The sequence below is a fragment of the Cetorhinus maximus genome, chromosome 15 (genome assembly GCF_964194155.1).
Source record: "Cetorhinus maximus chromosome 15, sCetMax3.hap1.1, whole genome shotgun sequence".
NCBI classification, from domain to species: domain Eukaryota; kingdom Metazoa; phylum Chordata; class Chondrichthyes; order Lamniformes; family Cetorhinidae; genus Cetorhinus; species Cetorhinus maximus.
Window position 1 is genome coordinate 24703429 of NC_135893.1, and position 22372 is coordinate 24725800.

Consider the following 22372-nt stretch of genomic DNA (forward strand, 5'->3'; position numbering starts at 1 on the left):
AGGACAGTCTCTACCGCAGCTTTAAGAACTGCGACCCTGGTGAGTGGACTTATCCCTCAGTTTAAGTGCTTCCAGCACTCAGTATTCAGCAGCTTTGGGAGCATGTTTCCTCTCTCTCTATCATTCCTAAGAGTTGAAAGCTGCTAAATAGGAGCAGGGAGGAGCTGCAAGATCCATAAATCCTCCATCCAAGGGTTGGGGGTTCCAAATTGCAGTGTTCAATGGTTTGATTGTTCTGTGTTTGATTATATGAGACTGGTTAGGCCTGGGTCTGGAGTCAGTAAAAAAAGAGAACAAACTATAAAAAGAGCTGCGAAACAGAGCTGAAGCATGGAGCAGACATTTTAAAGTACTGTAAATAAAACCAATCACACACATAGAAACTAGTGTCATCTCTGCATAGATCCGAGGTATAAAATATACAAAACAAACACCCAGTGCTTCAAAAAGAGAATTTGTTAAATGAAGGGAAACATCAGTTACAAAAATAAATACAGACAAGAAAAATAATTTGCTTCCAGAAAGACTGGACCATCCTTCCAATTATAGCATCAAACTACTTCTTAAATCATTCCAGGATTTCATCCTCTGCTAACTTACTCAGAGGCCCAAGGAAACGTGGATCCCTTTTTGTGTGAAGAAGTGTTTCCTCAAACAAATCCTGAATCTCCCCTCTGGTTGTTTGATCCTGTGACCCCCACCTCCATCCTACTCTCACGGTTTAGCTTCAGGTAGACTTCCTGTTTTAACATGCTATCCTATTTATTATTCATTCTCAGCTGAATGCACCATTGCATTAATGAATGCATTAGACAATAACATACCTCAACTTTCCTCGCTTCCACCAGTGCTTGTGATGTGTTGCTCAGCTGCAGTTCCAGAGTCTCCGCCTCCTGACATTTCACCTTTGCACTCTGTAAACAAGGTCACACAGGGGAGATGGCATCACTGAAGGAAATCGGAAATTCTGAGTGGTGCTGGGCTTAGGAGGGCAACACCCCAAAGACCACTTGCAAGGGGTCTCCAAGAGTCGTGTCACAGCCCCAGCCCCATGCAGTGCTGCCAGGCTGAAGCCTTGGCTCCGATGCATTGGTGCTAGCCAGATTCCAATCACAGTTTGTATCCCATGTGCTGTTGCCACTCACCTCACTCAGTTCTTTGAGATGGAGCTCAGTCTCCTCACGCCTCCTCTTCTCCTCCTCCACTGCTTCCGTTGCCCTCTCTTTCTCCAGAGCCACCGCCTCAGCCAGCTGCTGTGGGACACAGTACAGTTTATAGGCCTCGACCTTGCACCTCATTTCGCTTTCACACCACCTCCCACTTAAAGAACCTCCACCTGAGGGCGTATTCAGGCCTGAACTTTGGATTTGCCATTCTGGCCCACAGGAAGTGCCAGGTATCCCTGGACTCTCAACCTGGCTTGGGGCACAACCCTGCCCCAGACATGGCACAGCAGCTTCCCCTGCGCTCTTGGTGCAGTGGCAGCTGTGACTCCCATTGAATGACCTGGCATACATATATTTTTTTTAAATTTAGGTTTAATTTCTCCAGCATTATTGCCCAATCTGTAAATCACCATTGGCATCTGCCAGGGTACCCACTCCTCACCACTGGCTGATTGACACCTGCTGAAAGCTACAAAAAGGCTGAGACTAGGTTCAGGCTTGGCTGCGATGCCACCATGGTTGAATAGCCCATTGCTGCACACCTGTGGAAAAATTGCCAGAGGGTGCCCCAGCAACAATTAATGCCTTCGACAAAGGAGGTACGGTAGTGGTACAGTTGTGCTATCGCTGCGGCACCCGAGAATTAATGAATTCAAATCCCACCATGACAACGAAAACTAAACATGGGGGTGGCCAGATTGAGGTGGAAAACGGAGCCGGTCAGTGAAGAGGGACGGAAGCTGCCTCTCTGCCTGGCCTGGCCTACAGGTGATTGCAGACCACACTGTTGCCCAATCTTACTGTCCTGACGTGACCTAGCAAGCGGCTAGGGCAACAAATGCTTCCTAAATCTTGGGGGGAGAAACACACTAATTGGTTTGATTCTGCGGAGAGTAACTCACCTTCTGACTCCCCAAAGCCTGTCCACCATCTACAATGCACAGGTCAGGAGTGTGATGGAATACTCCCCACTAACCGGGATGGTGGGTGAGCTCCAACAACTCTCAAGAAGCTTGGCATCATCCAGAACAAAGCTGCCTGCTTGATTGGCACTCCATCCACCACCTTAAATATCCACTCCCTCCACCACTGACCCACGCTGGCAGCAGTGTGTACCATCTATAAGATGCACTGCAGCAACTCACCAAGGCTCCTTCGACAGCACCTTCCAAACTCACGACCTCTACCACCTAGAAGGACAGTGCAGTAGATGCAGGGGAACAACCACACCTGGAAGTTCCTCTCCAAGTCACTTACTATCCTGACTTGGAACTAAATCGCCGTTCCTTCACTGTCGCTGGGTCAAAATCCTGGAACTCCCTCCTTAACAGAACTGTGGATGTACTTACACCACATGGACTGTAGCAGTTCAAGAAGGCAGCTCACCACCACCTTCTCAAGGGCAACTAGGGATGGGCAATAAATGCTGGCCCAGCCAGCAACGCCCACATCCCATGAAAGGATGTTTAAAAATGTAAAAATAGGACTGAACAGGGACAAGCAGAATATAATCTTGGAAACATGTAGATGCACTCCAGCACTGAGAATAATAGTCAGCCTGGGGACTGCTTACCCGGTCATGCTGTTCCTGAATCTCTGCCTGTGAACGTCTAATTTCCTCTGCCATCTGTCGCTCACACTCCGCCCTCAGCTCATTCAGCTGCTCCTGTCTCTCGCTATCCCAGGAGGTCTGCACCCGATCCACCTGCTCCTGGGGACACATTAGTCTGTTAGGTTGCTGTTGTAGGGTGGCCGAGCTGTACTATTAATGACAGAGTTGATCTACAGACACTTCTTGGGTGGAAACTTTAAGTTTATTTACAATGTACTCAGCAGCAACCACACGTGTGCTTTCAACTCCAACTCTATCTCTGCACTGACTGCTGAGGTGGCCCGTGCTACTCTCCTATTGGTCAGTACAGATCATGTGATCTTGCCTAACACATATTCTTAAAGGTGCATGACACACTAAATAAAACCATAATTACTACAGTTGTAAAGGGTTAAAATCCAGGATATAGGTTGCCAACCCTGGACTAAGCTGGAGTTTATTGTTCTCACTAGAGCGACGGAGATTGAGGGGCGACTTGATAGAAGTTTACAAAATTATGAGTGGCATGGACAGAGTAGGTAGTCAGAAGCTTTTGCCCAGGGTGGAAGAGTCAATTACTAGGGGACATAGATTTAAGGTGAGAGGAGAAAACTATAAAGGTGATGTGCAGGGCAAATTTTTTACGCAGAGGGTAGTAAGTGTCTGGAATTCGCTGCCAGAGGAGGTGGTGGAAGCAGGTACGATAGTGGTGTTTAAGAGGCAGCTTGACAAATACATGAATAGGATGGGGATAGAGGGATACGGACCCCGGAAGTGCAAAATGTTTTAGTTGACGGGCAATATGATCGGCGCAGGCTTGGAGGGCCGAAGGGCCTGTTCCTGTGCTGTACTTTTCTTTGTTCTTTGTTCTGTCCAGGAGTTAACAATTAATCTCCAGGATACTATTGCAAGCAGCCCAGGGGAAAAATCCTAGTGGCATAATGAAAAAGAATTGCCTGCTTCTTTGAACACTTTCAATTATTGGTTCTAAAATACTGGGAGCTGGGGCATAGGTTCTTTAACTGGCTGAGGCAGTTGGATGTCATGACACGAAAGCCCCCAGGAATACGTCCGAGTAAACTTGGCAACCCTAGTCACGGCTGTGATTTATCTGCTAATCTTGTGGATCTGGGAGTAGAGCTGGCCCATGCCTCTTAGCGACTTTACAAAACATCCATTGACCTAAAATGTTAAGCCCCCTGATGGCTTGGTGGGTTAATGCACTTCCGGTCTGGAACACAGGCAGGCAAACTCAGGGAGGCCTCAGATTTCACCCGTTGACGGTGAGGAGTCAGAACTTTGTTTGCTAGCCCAGCTGACGAGTGCCACACGGATCTGGAGGACAGATAGTTAAAATTAAAATTCCAGTGCCCGATCAGTGTGCAGTGCATCCTGCTGAAAAATGTATGGGAACCTCAAGTGAGGACAGGTATCTATGCATGTATTAGTTCCTGGCTGCTGCGCGGGTGTGAGTATTAGTTCCTGGCTGCTGCGCGGGTGTGAGTATTAGTTCCTGGCTGCTGTGCGGGCGTGAGTATTAGTTCCTGGCTGCTGCGCGGGCGTGAGTATTAGTTCCTGGCTGCTGCGCGGGCGTGAGTATTAGTTCCTGGCTGCTGCGCGGGCGTGAGTATTAGTTCCTGGCTGCTGCGCGGGTGTGAGTATTAGTTCCTGGCTGCTGCGCGGGTGTGAGTATTAGTTCCTGGCTGCTGCGCGGGTGTGAGTATTAGTTCCTGGCTGCTGCGCGGGTGTGAGTATTAGTTCCTGGCTGCTGCGCGGGTGTGGGTATTGGTTCCTGGTTGCTGCGCGGGTGTGGGTATTGGTTCCTGGCTGCTGCGCGGGTGTGGGTGTTTGTTCCTGGTTGCTGCGTGGGTGTGGGTATTGGTTCCTGGTTGCTGCGCGGGTGTGGGTATTGGTTCCTGGCTGCTGCGCGGGTGTGGGTGTTTGTTCCTGGTTGCTGCGTGGGTGTGGGTATTGGTTCCTGGTTGCTGCGTGGGTGTGGGTATTGGTTCCTGGTTGCTGCGCGGGTGTGGGTATTGGTTCCTGGTTGCTGCGTGGGTGTGGGTATTGGTTCCTGGTTGCTGCATGTGTGTGGGTATTGGTTCCTGGCTGCTGCGCGGGTGTGGGTATTGGTTCCTGGCTGCTGCATGTGTGTGGGTATTGGTTCCTGTGTGGGTGTGGGTATTGGTTCCTGGCTGCTGTGCGGGTGTGGATATTGGTCCCTGGCTGCTGCGCGGGTGTGGATATTGGTCCCTGGTTGCTGCGCGGGTGTGGGTGTTGGTTCCTGGTTGTTGCGTGGGTGTGGGTATTGGTTCCTGGTTGTTGCGTGGGTGTGGGTATTGGTTCCTGGTTGTTGCGAGGGTGTGGATATTGGTTCCTGGTTGTTGCGTGGGTGTGGGTATTGGTTCCTGGTTGTTGCGTGGGTGTGGGTATTGGTTCCTGGTTGTTGCGTGGGTATGGGTATTGGTTCCTGGTTGTTGCGAGGGTGTGGATATTGATTCCTGGCTGCTGCGCGGGTGTGGGTATTGGTTCCTGGTTGTTGCGAGGGTGTGGATATTGGTTCCTGGCTGCTGCGCGGGTGTGGGTGTTGGTTCCTGGTTTGCGCGGGTGTGGGTATTGGTTCCTGGATGCTGCGCGGGTGTGGGTATTGGTTCCTGGTTGTGAATATGGATGTGTTACCAGTTGCCGATTGAGGGTTCGCTAATTCTTCTCATCGTACCTGCAATGTTTTTATCTGTTCCTCTGCCGTGTGAAGCTTCTCCTGCAGCAGCTGAAAACATCCAACGACCCCTGCACAGAAACCAAATGGGATATGCTGACATTGACCCTGTTGTAAATACTGATTCATTCTTGACTTTTAACTCTCTGCTTTCTCAGGTCCCAGGTCAGCCACAGCACAGGTTGGAAGGTCCCTCTAAATTGTCCCGCCAATATGCCTCAGCCCTAACCTCAGAGAAGGGCAACCCTTCTACACTTCGCAATGACCATCTCCAACAAGAGAGAATCTAATCATCGCCCCTTGACATTCAATGACATTACAATCGCTGAATCCCCCACTATCAACATCCTAGGGGTTACCAATGACTAGAAACTGAGCTGGACTAGCTATATAAATACTGTGTCTATAAGAGCAGGTCAGAGGCTAGGAATCATGTGACGAGTAACTCACCTCCTGACTCCCCAAAGCCTGTCCACCATCTACAAGGCATAAGTCTGGAGTGTGATGGAATACTCTCCACTTACCTGGATGAGTGCAGCTCCAACAACAGTAAAGAAGCTTGACACCATCCAGGACAAAGCAGCCCACTCGATCAGCACTCCATCCACCAACTGAAGTATTTACTCCCTCCACCACCAATGCACAGTGGCAGCAGTGCGTACCATCTACAAGATGCTCTGCAGCAATTCGCTTAGCTTCCTTCAACAGCACCTTCCAAACCCACGACCTCTACCACCTAGAAGGACAAGGGCATCAGACTTATGGGAACACCCCCACCTGGAAGTTCCCCTCCAAGCCACTCACCACCCTGACTTGGAAATATATCACCGTTCCTCCACTGTCGCTGGGTCAAAATCCTGGAACTCCCTTCCTAACCGCACTGTGGGTGTACCTACACCATATGGGCTGCAGCGTTTCAAGAAGGCAGCTCATCATCACCTTCTCAAGGGCAACTAGTGATGGGCAATAAATGCTGGCCCAGCCAGCGACACCCACATCCAAGAATAAATGAAGAAAAATGTTCCAAATGTTGTCAATGGTTAATGTCAGGAGGGGTTTTATGTTGCAGTTATAATGGGAAAGTGGGAGGGTGATAACCACTGTAGGGGTTACTACAGTTCATTTACTTTGGCTGGAATTTTCCAGCCCGCCCACGCGGGTTCCCCTGCAGTGGGACTGCCAAGCCATTGAAACCTCCGTTCACATTGGCGGGACCGGAAGATCTCACCTGCGTGAAGGGCCGGAATATTCTGGCCTTTATGTCTAAACAGCTTTTATCCAATAAATGAGCTCAGAGCCTTCCACAGCCTTGATGAGTCTCGGATTGGAAATGTTTCCTCCAGTTTTTACCGCCTTTCCGGCAGTGGCTCCTTGCCGGGGACCCGGTACCCACTCGGAATGGGGCTACGTTTCAACTTAAGTCCCAGAGTCGAAATGCCAATGTCAGATGCCCTGTCACACCCAGTCGACTCCAAGGTTACCGTGTTAGTGAACAACGTTGTCACCTCCTTCACAGCTTGATGTATCTATCCCAGCGTCCAATAGGCTCTGCTCCGACTGCTGTTGCCACGACAACGTACTACTTAAAATGCCAGTGACGGCTTTCTGCACCCAAAGAAGAGTCTGGTCAACGGAGAGATCTTGCAGCGTCTCAAGCTCATTCTTCACACGGGTCCCGAAGTCGGTCTGCAGAGCAGCCTGGCGATAAATACAATTACAGCCCCTGTAAGGTGAGCACCATCACTCCTGCAAGCGCAACTCCGGCATCCATACCTGGTACAAACAGCTCAGGTGAAAATATACTGGGAACATGGGAGGAATGTCCCTGACAGGTGGCCCAACACTCTATGGATTTCAGGCTGTTCACCTGCACATTGACATTACTAACAGGACAAGCAAAAACACCATGTAGGCCAGAAAATAGTAACCGTGCATCACCAAGCAGCAGTCACTACTCACTCACGGGCTGTGGCTTCACATAATCTCTGACCCTAACCCTTGTGTTCAAGAAACCCAGGACATCTACCACCTAGAAGGACAAGGGCAGCAGATGCATGGCAACACCATCACCTGCAAATTCCCCTCCAAGCCACTCACTATCTTGACATAGAACTTTATCCCCACTCCTTCACTGTCTCTGGGTCAAAACCCTGTACCTCCCTTCCCTAACAGCGCTGTGGGTGTACCTACACCACATGGACTGCAGCGGTTCAAGGAGGCAGCTCACCACCACCTTCTCAAGGGCAATTAGGGATGGGCAATAAATGTTGGCCTAGTCAGCGATGCCCACATCCCATGAACGAATGATAAAAAAGCACATGTGGAGTAGGGGCCATCGCTTGAAGGCAAATGGGATAGATCTTGAAGTTGTGCAACAGTTTAAAAAAAGGCGAAAGTGAGTTGGCAGCCTGTTTTATATATCTCCTGAATTTCATTTCCATTAACTTCAACGGAAACAAAGGGTAAAGCTATCGTATAAATTCAAAAACCCTTCCCAAAGAGTGAATACCAGGGACTGATACTAGAATGCCCTAGGGGTAGGGGACACTTTCTGTTTCAACAAGGGACACACTGGAGTAGGCCAGCTGATAAGACAATTGCTTCTCATTCCTTTGCTAATGGCGTGGCATGAAAACGTGAGACTGTTATCCACCCTCAGTGACCTGACCTGCACTGTCCCAGCAAGGGGACAAACTCACAGCACATTTAACCATCCCGCTTGCAATTGACCTGTCAGCTGTGGCTCAATTGGAATCAGAATGTTCTGGGTTCAAGTCCCACTCCAGGGCTTGAACACAAAAATCAAGGCTGACACTCCAATCCAGTACTGAGGGAGTGCTGTACTGTCAGAGGTGCTGTCTTTTGAATGAGATGTTAAACCAGGGCTCCATCTGCCTTCTCAGGTGGGGATGTAAAAGACCCGAGTGGCTCTATTTCAAAGAGGAGAAGGGGAGTTCCTCCTGGTGCCCTGGCCAATATTTCTCCCTTAATCAACATCACACAAAGAAAAATAGATTATCAGGTCATTATGTTGCTGTTTGTGGGAGCTTACTGTGTGCAAGTTGGCTGTGCGTTTCTAATATTACAACAGTGACCACGTTAAAAAATAAATACTTTGGAGCATGCTCGAGGGGCCGAATGGCCTATATTCCTGCTCCTATTTCCTATGTTGATCGTAAAAGCGCTATATAAATGCAGCTCTTTCTTTTTTTGATGCTGGTTTACCAGCAGCCAGTTCCAGATCAATTTTAGAGATGTCTGGTTGTAGGCCACCCATTCTACTTACTGGCTGGAGATGGGGCCAGGCAAAGGGAGGTCCAGGATAACAGATACATCCATGATTAACTATTGTCCTGTGGGGTCGGTGGGGCACTGAGCTGCAGAGACCAGAAGATGCAGGTTCACCTCAGGCCTGTGTTGAAGTATCTGGGGCAGCAGTAAAGAAGCTAAAACTGGGTGAGAGAGAAACTAGCCAGAGTCTTTCCTCCTGCCTAGTCTCCAGTGTATGTATAGGGGCAATAGGGAGAAACTAATACCTCTGGTGGGGGAGTCCAGGACAAGGGGGCATAACCTTGAAGTTGGAGATAGGCCATTCAGGAGTGATATTTCTTCACACAAAGCATAGCGAAAAGCTGGACGTCTCTTCCCCTGTTGAGGATGGTGTGGAGGGGGAGGAGCTAACGGAAAATTTCAAAACTGAGTTTGAGAGGTTTGATTTGAGTTAATAAGGGTGGAACCAAGGTGGGTAGATTGAGATGCAGCCGCAGCCACCATCTGATCGAGTGGTGCAACAGGCTTGAGGCCTACTCCTGTTCCTATGGAGAGATACTGGACCTTGATGTGATGGCCATCGTGTTTGACCATCCCTGCCAATTATCCACTGAATGGGTTCACAGTCTCACACATGAAGAATGGACTCAAGGGCGAGACCTCAGAGGACATCCAGTGCCATTAAAGTGATCCCCAGCTAGGAATTAACAGCTTCAAACCTTGTAAGGGTCCTTCAGGATACCAAAGACTGAAGCTGTGCAACCTGTACAAAGATGCCTTCGGATGCGAAGGCACAGTTCAGTCAGGTCAAGAGTTTCTGATTTGAACCCTGAGGTTCCCAGTCAAACAGTCCCTTTGTTGCAGGCTAACCATGGCATAGACTCAGGTACTTTGAGCTGCCATTACCTCAGTCTCTTCCAGTGCTCTCCTCAGCCTCTCCGTGTTGGTGAGCCGCTCCTCCTCTTCCAAGACTTTCAAACCCAGCTCATCCTGCAGTTTCTCCTTCAACTCTGCCCGCTCGTCGATAATCTGCTTCATCTGCTCAATCACCTGCCAATATGTAACCCAGAGAAGGAGATTCAATGAAAGCTGACAGGCACTCTCCCTCAGCAAGCTATAGTACAGGGTAGAGAAAGACTTTATTGAATGTAAATGTGTCCATGCCTCCCTGGCCCATAGTGTGTATTTGCTCTGGTGATTGTACTCCTGAGCTATACAGACCAGAAGGTCCCAGGCTTGGAATTAGCTGATCTCAGTATCCAGGGATAAATCCAGGGGGCTTGTTCATGTTCACTATCCAGTAACCCACTACTGGGAATGAGTACATGGCAGTGTGTGCGTGTGTACGTGTGTGTGTGTACGTGTGTGTGTGTACGTGTGTGTGTGTACGTGTGTGTGTGTACGCGTGTGTGTGTACGCGTGTGTGTGTACGCGTGTGTGTGTACGCGTGTGTGTGTACGCGTGTGTACGTGTGTGTGTACGTGTGTGTGTACGTGTGTGTGTCAGGGGATGCCAGGATCCAGTGCGGTTGCAATGCCCCCCATGGTCAAATGTACAGCTACTGTCCATCTCACATTGGCTCACAGATGTCCAGTTCTGGGCACCACGAGAATGGTTCCAGGGATGAAGAACCTCAGCTAATTGGAGAGATTGGAGAGGCTGGGGCTGTTCTCATTAGAGAGCAGAAGATTAGACGGAGGATTTCAAAATCATGAGGGGTCTAGACAGAGTGTGTCGGGACAAGCTGTCCCCACTGGCAGAATGATCGAGAACCAGACCATTAAAGCAATAGGCAAAAGAAGCTATGACCAAATGAGGGAAAGCTTTTGTACGGGGCATGTGATTAAGATCTGGAACGCACTGCCTGAGAGTGTGGTGGAGGCAGATTCAATTGCGGCCTTCAAAAAGAGAATTGGATCAGTATCTGAAGTGAAAAAAAAATTGCAGGGCTATGGGGAAAATACGGTGGGGGAGTGGGACTAGGTAAATTGCTCTTCCAGAGAGCCGGTGTGTACATGATGGGCCGAATGGCCTCCTTCCGTGCTGTAACCATTCCATGCTTCTATGGACAGTTTGGGGAGTTAGTGAAGGCGGCTGGTGTCTTTGGAACTGCATCCTGGAAGGGATCAGCACTTCTAGGAGGGGCCAGAAGAAAAATGAGAGGAAAATCATGCTGGAATGTGCTCTTGTGCTGAATTTAAAATGCGGGTTCCAACACCAGTGGTGCACAGGATATGGTGGTGGGAATTTACAGCACCACTGAACGATTGGAAAAGTACCTGTGTTAACACCCCTATCACACGTTGAGTGTTCAACATTAGCACAGCGAAAGAAGGGACAGAACAGCGGTTTCCACTGAAACAGTGCAGAATACTGGAAGGCACTAAACCCCTCCTTCCTGCCTCGACCCTCTCTAATGCCTCCTCCTGGGGATGGTTCAAGTTTCGTCAGGGAGTAGGACTCTAGTTGGTAATCTTCAACAGATGGGTGCAAAGGTGAAGAGAGATTTTTATTTTTAAATCAAGTCGGATCAAAGGGAGTTCATCCACTTTCAAATGAATTACATCAAAAGCAAAAGTAAAACCAAAATGCTGGAAATCTGAAACAAAAATGCTGGAAATGTGACTGCATCAGAGATCTGTCAGGGCCAACACACTCCAGTGACTTCCACCCATCTTCTAAATCTAAAGCCTATTGTTAACAACAGGTTTGCCCCACTCAAGCTCTTTCATCACCTTCAATTATTAGACCCTCCCCCTTGGCCATCATATAAAGAATGCCACACACTAATGCAATGCCCTTGTGCAGACACTATTCAAGCAAAATATAGAATTTATTTTCTAAATCGGAGGTATATTTTCTTCATAAATCTGGACTGTATCTTCAATGCTTCCAATCCCCATTTCTTACTAGTTTTTTTTTTTTTGCATGTGATGTTTTGTGACTGGATCCGACCCTCCTTTATCGGCTTCAACTGCAGCTGTTCTGCTGCGGTTTTTTTGGCGAGTACCACACTACCTTTGGGACAGGCTCTTAGGGTCCAAAATGGTGGCAAGAAACAGGAGGGGGAAAACACAGCAAAGGAAAAGAGAGGAGATGGGAACAAAAGGAGCAAAGACAACATAGCACGCCAACACTACTACACCTGCAATTGGGAACAGATGTTCGATAATTTGGAACTATATGTACACAAAGCATTGAAGATTGCAGGGCAGGTTGAGAGAGTGGTTAAAAAAAGCTTATGGGATCCGGGGCTTTATAAATAGAGGCATAGAGCTCAAAAGCAAGGAAGTTATGATAAATCTGTGTAAAACATTGGTTTTCCTTCAACGACAATATTGTGTCCAGTTCTGGGCACCGCACTTTAGGAAGGATGTGAAGACATCAGGGAGTGTGGAGAAAAGAGAATGGTTCCAAGGATGAGGAGCTTCAGTCATGTAGATAGATTGGAGAAGCTGGGGATGTTCTCTTTGGAGAGGAAAAAGTTGAGAGGAGGCTTGATGGAGGTGTTCAAAATCATGAGGGGTCTAGACAGAGTAGATAGGGAGAAACTATTCCCATTGGTGGAAGAGTTGAGAACCAGAGGGCACTGATTTAAGGTGATTGGCAAAAGATAAAACGGCGGCGGCATGAGGAAAATCTTTTTTGTGCAGCAAGTGGTTAGGATCTGGAACGCACTGTCTGAAAGGTGAAGGCTGGTTCAATCATGGCTTTCGAAAAATAATTATCTGAAGTGGAAACATTTGCACAGTTACAGGGAAAAGGCAGCAGAGCAGCACTCGGAGAGTTGCTCTTGCAGAGTGCCGGCACAGACACAATGGGCCGAATGGCCTCCTTCTGTGCTGTAACCATTCCATGATTCCAAATTGCTGGTGCACTTACTGCTAATGAAAGCAAGAGGGGCTAAAGACTAATATATATATATATATATATATATACACAGCCTTATTATTTATGTCAAACATTTCAAAACACTTCACATACAATGAGTTACTTTAAAGTGCAGTGACTTTTATTGTGCCGTCTCATTGCAATATAAGGTTTCCAAGATGCTTATTTTGACTCAAGTGCGCTCCCAGAGTATAGGATCTTTTAGTTGTATAACGTAAAAATACAATTTACTTATCATTAATCAGACAATCACTGGAAGAAAACAAGGTTTAAACTTGTATGCCAGCAGCATAGATCAGCAGGTCAGTACAGTAAATGAACAATAAAATAAAGGCAAAAAAGGTAAATGAACAAGTCTGTCTCACATTCTTTAAACTGACTCAGCAAAGCAGTCTGGGGATTATTCAGCTAGTGTGATAGTTCCTGCTCCAGGTGGTTTTTTTACTTCAATTTCTTTGAGTGCTTTGAATTTCATGGGTTTTTTTCAAATTTCAATTTTCACCCCTCCTCCCCTGAAAATATTGATTCTCTTTGGGGTGCTTCCCCACCTCAATGGCCACTCATCATGCACAAGCCTGGAAGATCAGCGCTGACAAGATTCTGAACCCTGGCCGGCAACACAGCAAAGCCTGATGAGAATTTTCAAAGGGGGTTCATGGGCAATGAACAGAAAAGAAAACTTTTATTTACATAGCACCTTTCCTGACTTCAGGACACCCCAAAGCACTTTACAGCCAATGAAATACTTTGATATGCACTCATGTAGTGTAGGAAACACAGGCGCCAATTTACAAACATCAAGCTCGCACAATGAGATAATCACCAGATAATGTTTTTTAGTGATGTTGGGTGAGGGATAAATATTGTCCAAGACACCTGGGAGAACTGCTCTGTTCTTCCAGTTGCATCACTGGATCAGAGGAGCCAGGCCAGGCCTCAGCTTAATATCTCATTTCAAAAGCTGCATCTCTGACACTGCAGCACTTCCTCAGTATTGCACTGGGTAGGTCAGCTTAGATTGTTACTCTGGAGCGAGACTTGAACCCACAGCGTTCTGATTCAGAGGTGACAGGGCTACAAATGGAGCTGGAACCTTCTCCATTTCTAACCGTAGATCGATTACAGCACCCCTATCAGCACCCCAAAACAGAGCAGGAATCGAAGCCTGGACCTTCCAAGTCTTCACGGTTCAGTTACTCACTGCCTTAGCCAGCGGAACCCTATGAAATGAATTCACAAATGAAGTGGCATAAAACACAAAGTGTTACTGCAGGTAACGGCTAAGGACTGTTGGCACTCGCTATCAGGGACACCTGGCTTCACATTGCTGAATCTGCCAAAACATATACAAACAAGGCATAGACAGCGCAATGGAAACCAGAGTGAGTGAAAGCAGTTTCCCAGTATGAACAAGCTGTTAAGTGGCCACTGATGAATTGGCTAGTTATGTGTATCTCAGATTACTGGATCAGAGACCCCATGCACACTAGGATCTGATCTTTCCTCTGGCTCTTGTACAGCACTAAGTAACTGGACTCATTGCTACTAGAACAGAAACCCACCTGCTCATCTGAAAGAGCCTCCTTAGGAGATTGCACTCCTGGAGCAGAGTACGTGGTCTGCATGATTCGACTTCGGAATCGCTCCAGCTGCACAAGTACAACAGGTTGTTTTAGGATTACATTGGGAGACGTACTTAAATTCATTATTACAGCTTAATTGCCAAGAAGATCTCACCCTGATGCATGCACATTTTTCAACAGGTTAAATAAAAAGCAACTGAAAGCTCTACTTCAAGTGTCAGCTTTGTTCAGGTGGTAGCCTGGTGGCTTGAGTTAGAAGGTTCATGTTCCGTTCCAGGACTTGAGCACTCAATCTATGCTGACACTCCTGTGGCGTAGAGAGGGAGTGCTGCATTGTTGGAGGAGCCATCCTACAGGTGAAGCATCAAACTGAGGCCCTGTCTCCTGTAAAAAGTGACTCACGTGGACAATAAAGATACATGATGATATTTGAAGAGGGGCAGTGAGTTGTCCTGGGCGTCTTGACCAACATTCCTCCCCCAACCATCACTAAATTATTCAAAAGAACTGTGCTCACTCTGGGATATTGCTGTGTGAGAACTGGTGGCCATATAGACCAACTTAAAAGGAATTACACTCTACACAGCACAGAAATGGGCCATTCGGCCCAACTAATCTATGCCTGTGTTTTTGCTCCACTCAAGCCTCCTCCCATCCTTTCTCATCTAAACCTACTGTTCTAACCCTCTATTCCCTTCTCCCTCATACACTTGTCTAATTGATCCTTAAATGCATCTACACCATTCAATTCAGTCCCGGTGGTAGCGAGTTCCACATTCTTGCCATTGTCTGGGTGAAGAAGTTTCTCTGAAGTCCCCATAGGATTTCTCGGCGACTATCTTATATTGATGGCCTCTAGTTATGTTCTGCCCCAGAAGAGGATAAATGACCCACTGGATGTAAAATACTTTGGGACATCCTAAGAGGTGTAATTATAAACGCAAACTTACTTTCCTAATGACGCGGCTGATTGGGTGACATTGGCTAGTCACGTCCTAGGTTTAACCATCCTGGCCAATGACACACAACTTCATTCTTAAGGGTGACATGCAACTCAACAGAAGCTGACCCAGGTCAATGACATTGTGCTACCTGCCGAGGTCCTACTACACTCCTATGAGTCTTGCTGTGTGCAGATGCATATTTGCTGATAAGGAAACAGTTTGACCTTCCTACGAGGGCGACACTGACATGGAGCCTATGGGGATGATGCAGACAACACCTAGATTAGTATCTCATTTGAAGATGGCACCATCAACAATGTAAAGCCGCCTCAGTATTGCCCTGCAGCCTTGACTATGCGCTCAAGTCCTAATGTGTCTAAAAGCAATAAAAGCAACTTGTAGTTATATAGCACCCATAAAGTGGTAAAGCATCCCACAGAACCTCATAGGAGCATTCTCAAACAAAATTTGACATCAAGCCACATAAAGAAATATTAGGACAAGAGCTTGGTCAAACAAGGAGGTTTATAGGCAGCATCTTAAAAACGGGAGCGAGAGGTAATGAGGCGGAGAGGGTTAGGGAGGGAACTTCAGAGTTAGGGCTTGGGCAGCTGAAGGCACGGCCACCAATGGTGGAATGATGAAAATCAGGGATGCTCAAGAGGCCGGAACTGGAGGAGTCCAGATATCTTGGAGGATTGTTGGCATGTTTTCCTGTGTTAAGGGCACTGTATAAATGCAAGTTGTCGTCATTGGTTATAGGGGTTGGGGGAAGTTACAGAAATAGGGAGCAGTGAGACCATGGAAGGATCTGAACACAACAGTCAGAATTGTAAAATGAAAATGTTGCTGGACCGGGAGCCAGTGCAGGTCAACGAGCACAGGGTAATAGGCGAACGGCTCTTGGGGCGAGTTAGGATACAGGCAGCGGAGTTTTGAAGTTTATGAAGAGTTGGAAGGTCAGCCACAAGAGTATTGAGCACAAAATGACAGTGATACAGTAAGGCAGGCTGATCTAACATCCTTGGGACACAGCACCTCTTCTGAGCAAGAACCACCAACTGAGGCAAGTTGGCACATTGGCTGCACCCAGCTCCTGTCAGCCATTGGCCAATCCTACAGCGCGGCTCTTGAAGCAACTCCCACTCTGGCCTTCCCCAGATATTGGTCCAGTTCCGTGTGTTTTAGTTGTGAATCTGAGCTTGCAAGTCTCGGTGTAAACATGGCAGCTTTCTCTCTAACCTTGGCTTGGGCCTGCTCCAGATCGACCCTCACCAGCCGCTCCCTTCGGCCCATCTCCTGAAGCAGTAGCCTGGTCCTCTCCAGCTCGTCCTGGAGCTGTTCTTGGGCCTGAAACAAAGCAATAGCAATTCAGTAAACTGGTGCAAAATAACCCAGGAAAGTAGAGCCAGGAACAGAGGATATAAAGAAAGAGGCATGGACTGCAGCAGTTCAAGAAGACAGCTGAACAACCACCTCCTCAAGGGCAATTAGGGATGGGCAACAAAAATGCTGGCCTACCCAGCGATGCCCACGTCCTGTGAAAGGATAAAAGAAAAGTTTCATTTACACAGGCCTCATCAGATATGTCTCAAACACTTCACACATATTAAGTTAATGCATTCAGCATTGTTATGTAGGTAAATGCAGCAGACATTTCACGGACAACAAGAATTCACAAACAACGATGAGATAGCTGCCCAATGAATCTGCTTCTGGTGTTGTTGGTTAAGGTATGCTGATCAGGACACCAGGAGAACTTCCTGTACTGCCATGGGATCATGAATATCCATCTGGACCACAATAACAGGTAACAGGGAACATAGTTAAACATCGCATCCAAAAGCTGGCAATGTAGCACTCCCTCAGTACTGATCTCGAAGTGTCAGCTGGATTGTGTGTTCAAATCCTGGATAAGTTTCAATGGCAGAGTTGGGGTTCTGGGGAGCTGAGCTTTGGTGACAAGTTCGAATGCTGGAGGGGCTTGGTCTAATGGTTACTGCAGGGAGAAGATTTGTTGGGCTGCATGGTGGCTTTTTATTCAACTTTACCTCTCTTACGTTCTTATGATGGACATGGTCAAGTCAATAATATTAGGCCTAGATTATTGATACAATTACTGCGCTGAGGGCTGACAGTTGTGGGTCTCTCCATTTATTATTTGCTCATTATCTGAGCCTTGATCCAATTTCATCTGCATTTAATCACTTTATTTCCCATTGAAAACCCAAAGTTTGGGTCATTAGAAACAACATATCCAGCTCCACCTTCAACACCTCTTTGTTCTTTTGTCTGTGACATCTTTGATTATTTGCTCCTATCACTGCTTGCTTGTCCCTACAACCAGCACCCCCCCCACCCCCACTTCTCTCCCCCCACCCCCCCACCTTAAACCAGCTTATATTTCACCCCTCTCCTAATTTTACTCAGTTCTGTTGAAGGGTCATGAGGACTCGAAACGTCAACTCTTTTCTTCTCCGCCGATGCTGCCAGACCTGCTGAGTTTTTCCAGGTAATTCTGTTTTTGTTTTGGATATCCAGCTCTCACTCTGTAATCAGGGTATCTGGCGCATATTATATCATCCATAATTAACCAACTTGTGCTTAACTTACACTGGCCACATTCATGCATTTCTTCAAGCTTCAGAGCTTCATGTTCTTCCAATCACTTTATATTCTATGATTAAATTGCCCAGAAATGACATTCCTGGGCAATTTAATCATAGAATATAAAGTGCTTAGTTGATTGACTTTAGCCACACCAGCAACTACAAGTGGCCTCAGTTATCCAGGGCTAAACGTTGGAGAAAGAAAATCAGTCAGGTGTGTGTGTGTATAAGTGTGTGTGTATATACCTGTGTGCGTATAAATATATATGTGTGTGTGTGTGTGTGTGGATATATATATATATATATATGTGCATGTGTATATATGTGTGTGTGTGTGTGTGTGTATATGTGTGTGTGTAGACATATACATATATATATGTGTGTGTGTATGTATGTGTAGATATATATATATATATGTGTGTGTGTGGGTGTGTATATATGTGTATGTATGTGTGTGTGTATGTGTGTGTGCGTGCACGTGTGTGTATATATATATATGTGTGTGTGTGTGTGTATATATATGTGTGTGTGTATACATATACATATATATATATATATGTGTGTGTGTATGTATGTGTAGATATATATATATGTGTGTGTGTGGGTGTGTATATATGTGTATGTATGTGTGTGTGTATGTGTGTGTGTATGTGTGTGTGTGCGTGCACGTGTGTGTATATATATATATATGTGTGTGTGTGTGTGTGTGTGTGTGTGTGTGTGTATATATATGTGTGTGTGTATACATATATATATATATATGTGTGTGTGTATGTATGTGTGTGTGTGTGCGCGTGTATGCATGGACGAGCCTGCCTATAATCAGGATGTACAATAATGACCTCAACAGTCAAATATCTTGATGAAACTCAATGCTCTGGCTCAGACTTGAAGAATGGCCATTTGGGTGGAAGGTTTTGGAGGGCAACAACGCTGATGGAACTGTATCCCAGCATGAGACAGCTTCTTTCGCAGAAGGTATGGAATAAATAAGAGTCCTTGGTGCCTACCCGCTTCTCCTTAGACACGCTGCTCTTCATGTCATCCTGTTGACAGCGGAGCTGCTTGACCTCGGACTCCAGCTCCTTCATTCGACTTTCCAGTTGTTTCACATTCTGACACAAACACAAAAGTGGCGTTAATCTTCCCTCCTTCACTTAAATTCTCTCGTCTTATTTAATTTCGTAGAATGTCAGAAAGCAGAGTCTGAGAAAAGTCTGTTTGGCTCTTTGAACCCACTCCTCCTGTAGACCATGTACAATCTACCCTAGACTGCCCCCCGCCTAGATAACCTCCTGAGCAACTGTTCAGTGGAAATACTCCAGAACATTCATCCATTTTCACATCTCCACTATTAAACCCTGGCCTGCTACCTCCTCATCCACTGCTAACATTTTCCCCATCACCATCCCCCTGACTTATACCCATGAAGTATTTTAGCTGATCTCCAACCTACCATTCCATTCCCAAGCAGCGATTTATTCAGCTCCTTTTTGAAGTCCTAACCCTCTAAACACCAAGATGCCACTGGTGGAGTCTTTTCCTTATGTACCACCCTGTAAAAGAAACAATTTCCTTTAAGCCCAAGTCTGATTTGTACCGTGCATCCTTGCCTGGTGCAGAATGTATGCTGACCTATTCTGAGCTCCCCTACAACCTTGCTTTCAAATGTGCCATTAGAAGCACTACAGCTCATCCAACTCCCCACCTTCCCTCTTCCTGGTGTTCCCCTCTTCCTCTTGCCTCAAAACATCATGACCATAACACGATTCCCAGGTGCGAGCAGAGCCACCTAGGCTGGGCCCATTCAATGCTCCAGTGGAATAAAACTCAATTACTGGAGGCTAGAACCACAAATTATAATTGGTACCGTTCAAGGGCTATGGGTCATGTTAAAATAGCAGAGAAGAATTTGGCATGTGTGTGTGTTAATGAAAAGAAAGACTTGTATTGATATAGAGCCTGCAACAACCATCAGACCTCTCAAAGTGCTTTACAGCCAATGAAGTACTTTGCAACTTCAAAATGTGGAAAACACTGCACGACAGGCAAACTGCACACAGCACAAACAGCAATGTGATGATAATCAGATAATCTGTTCTGGTGATGTTGATTGAGGGGTAGATATACAGGACATTGGGGGTAACACTCGTTCATGAGATGTGAGCATCACTAGCTAGGCCAGCATTTATTGCCCTTCCGTAATTGCCCTGGTTCAGAGGGCATTTAAGGGTCCACCACATTGCTGTGGGTCTGGAGTCACATGTAGGCCAGATTTCCTTCCCTAAAGGAAGCCAGATGGGTTTAGTGAACCAGGTGGGTTTCATGGTTTCCAGATTTTTATTAAATTCAAATTTCACCATCTGCCATGGTGGGATTTGAACCCCAGTCCCCAGAGCATTCCCTTAGGTCGTTGTTAATACCACAATACCACTGCCTCCCCAAGCCACCCAAGCAGGTAGATGGTTTAAAGTCTCATCCAGACGAAGGCATTTCCAACAGTGCAGTGCTCCCTCAGTACTGCACTGGAGTGGCAGTCTAGATTTTTTGTCAAGCCCTGGAAGAGGACTTGAACACAGAACCTTGCGACTCAGGGGCAGGAGCGCTATCAACTGAGCCACAGAAGCACTTACAACAAGAACCTGCATCTTCAATACAGGAAGGCAGGAAATGTGAGGAGGGAACATAGGAAATGGGCTCCACCATCCAAACAGATCTTGGCTGATCATCTACCTCCGTGCCATTTCTCCCACTGTCTCCATATTCTGTGACGTCATTAGTATCCAGGAATCTGTCAGTTTCGGTCTTGAACATGCTCAGTGATTGAGCGTCCACAGCCCTCTGGGGTAGAGAACTCCAAAGATTCACTACCCAGAGTGAAAAAATTCCTCCTCATCTCAGTCTTAAATGGCTTATCCTTTATCCTGAGACCACGTCTCCTGGTTCTAGATCTCCCCCCAGCCAGGGGAAACATCCTATCCATATCTACCCTGTCACACCCTGTAAGAATTTTTTAAGTTTCAGTGCGATCACCTCTCATTCTTTGAAACTCTAGAGAATACAGGCCCAGTTTCCTCAATCTCTCCTCGTAAGAGGGGATGACCAAAATGAACCTAAAAACTCCCACCAAACGCCAACGCATGTTCCAGGTTTCACTCACATGCCTGTGGGTCACCAGTTCCTTCTCTTTGCTCACCAGTTCTTCCTGGTGGTCCCTGGTTTCTCTCATTCTAGAAAACTGAATCAGAAAGGATTTTTAATTAGATACTTAATGCCAAAGGGCTGAAAGGGATGCATTCAAGCATTCTCCGGGGAGGACAGCTTCAAATATTCAGGCCTACGCTGAAAATGCAAGTGTTCTCCTGATGTTCAAACTCATTTACCCAGCGACTGGCTGAGCCACAGAGGACAAAGTGGATCGTGTTCAATCTCAGGGCTGAGTTGAATTCGTTGATAACAGTGGGGGAAGCAATTGAGGAGTAAGAGTTGGCCTCAGTGCCTTGCGCTTGCTTCACGTAAAGACATAAGAAATAGAAGCAGGAGTATAGGCCACTCGGCCCCTCGAGCTGGCTCCACCATTCAATAAGGTCATGGCTGATCCTCTAATTCAATCCACTTTTACCTTTTTAAATCTTGCTCCCCCCGCCCCGCCCTTTGCTTCCAGCCCCAGTGCCTACCTTGGCTGACATGGCTGCCAACTGACCATCCTTGTCCTGGATTTCTTTCCTCAGTTTCTCTCCCTCCGAGTTTACCCGCAGCAGTTTTTGGTCTTTGTCAGTGATCTCACACTGTAAGCTGGTCACCAGTCCTGTCCAAGGATGAGCACACAACCATGAAGACTGCTTGGAACAAGATTTTCTCACTCGCTCTGCTGCGCCTCTGACTAATGCCTCTTTGTCAGGGGCCTAGTGATATACCTGCCTAATCCAACTGTCACACCGACCTGGTCTGTTATTCAGCCCACTGTGACCATGCGGAAACCAGGCAAATGGGCTGTTAAGGACACCCAAGTAACTTATCCACCAGGAGCTGACAGACTCTCTACCTCAGTCGGTGGCAAGGACCCCTGTCTAAAGCCGCAGGTCCTTTTTAACATGTTCATAGTGGGTCCAGATGATATCATCGGGGCCTGACTGCAATTTTTACTTGACAGCCTGAAGGGGACGGGGCAGTGAGTGTCCTGTCAGGGCCAATGGCAGTGGTGAAGTAGATTGGAGATCCACAAGGAAAGCTTAGCCCTCCCTTGCTCTGCTCTCGCCTTGCCCAACACCACACCCCCCCACCTTCCCTAATCCAATCAGGGAGCAGGATGCCCCCCACCTCCGCCCCCCACACCCATCACCCCACAGCCAATACTGCCACTTTTTGTCAGGGGATGGACTCCGGGCCCTACATATTTTGCACTTCCTGCTCACCTCACAGCTGGAATGGGCGGGAAGCAGTTCAGTGGCATTAAACTGGACCAAAGTTTAATTTGAGCTGCAAGTTATTACCTGCCTGCCAGTGACCCGGCCCATTGCCCACCTGGCACTAACCCAGCCCGTTGCCCACCTGCCAGTGACCCGGCCCATTGCCCACCTGGCACTAACCCAGCCCGTTGCC

General features: G+C 47.2%; 1 protein-coding gene across 1 annotated transcript in view; it reads right to left on the reverse strand.

The window, feature by feature from the left end:
• The window catches only part of fhad1 (forkhead-associated (FHA) phosphopeptide binding domain 1), a 125542-nt gene that overhangs the window by 88102 nt on the left and 15068 nt on the right, over positions 1–22372 (reverse strand). Inside the window, exons 8-18 of the mRNA XM_078559254.1 lie at positions 21448–21578; positions 20931–21008; positions 18781–18885; positions 16404–16511; positions 14197–14283; positions 9650–9793; positions 6979–7171; positions 5474–5544; positions 2740–2877; positions 1146–1250; positions 825–914 (exon numbers count right to left, since the gene is read on the reverse strand). Coding sequence (XP_078415380.1) covers positions 825–914; positions 1146–1250; positions 2740–2877; positions 5474–5544; positions 6979–7171; positions 9650–9793; positions 14197–14283; positions 16404–16511; positions 18781–18885; positions 20931–21008; positions 21448–21578 — 1250 coding nt within the window. The remainder of the gene's footprint in view (positions 1–824; positions 915–1145; positions 1251–2739; positions 2878–5473; positions 5545–6978; positions 7172–9649; positions 9794–14196; positions 14284–16403; positions 16512–18780; positions 18886–20930; positions 21009–21447; positions 21579–22372) is intronic.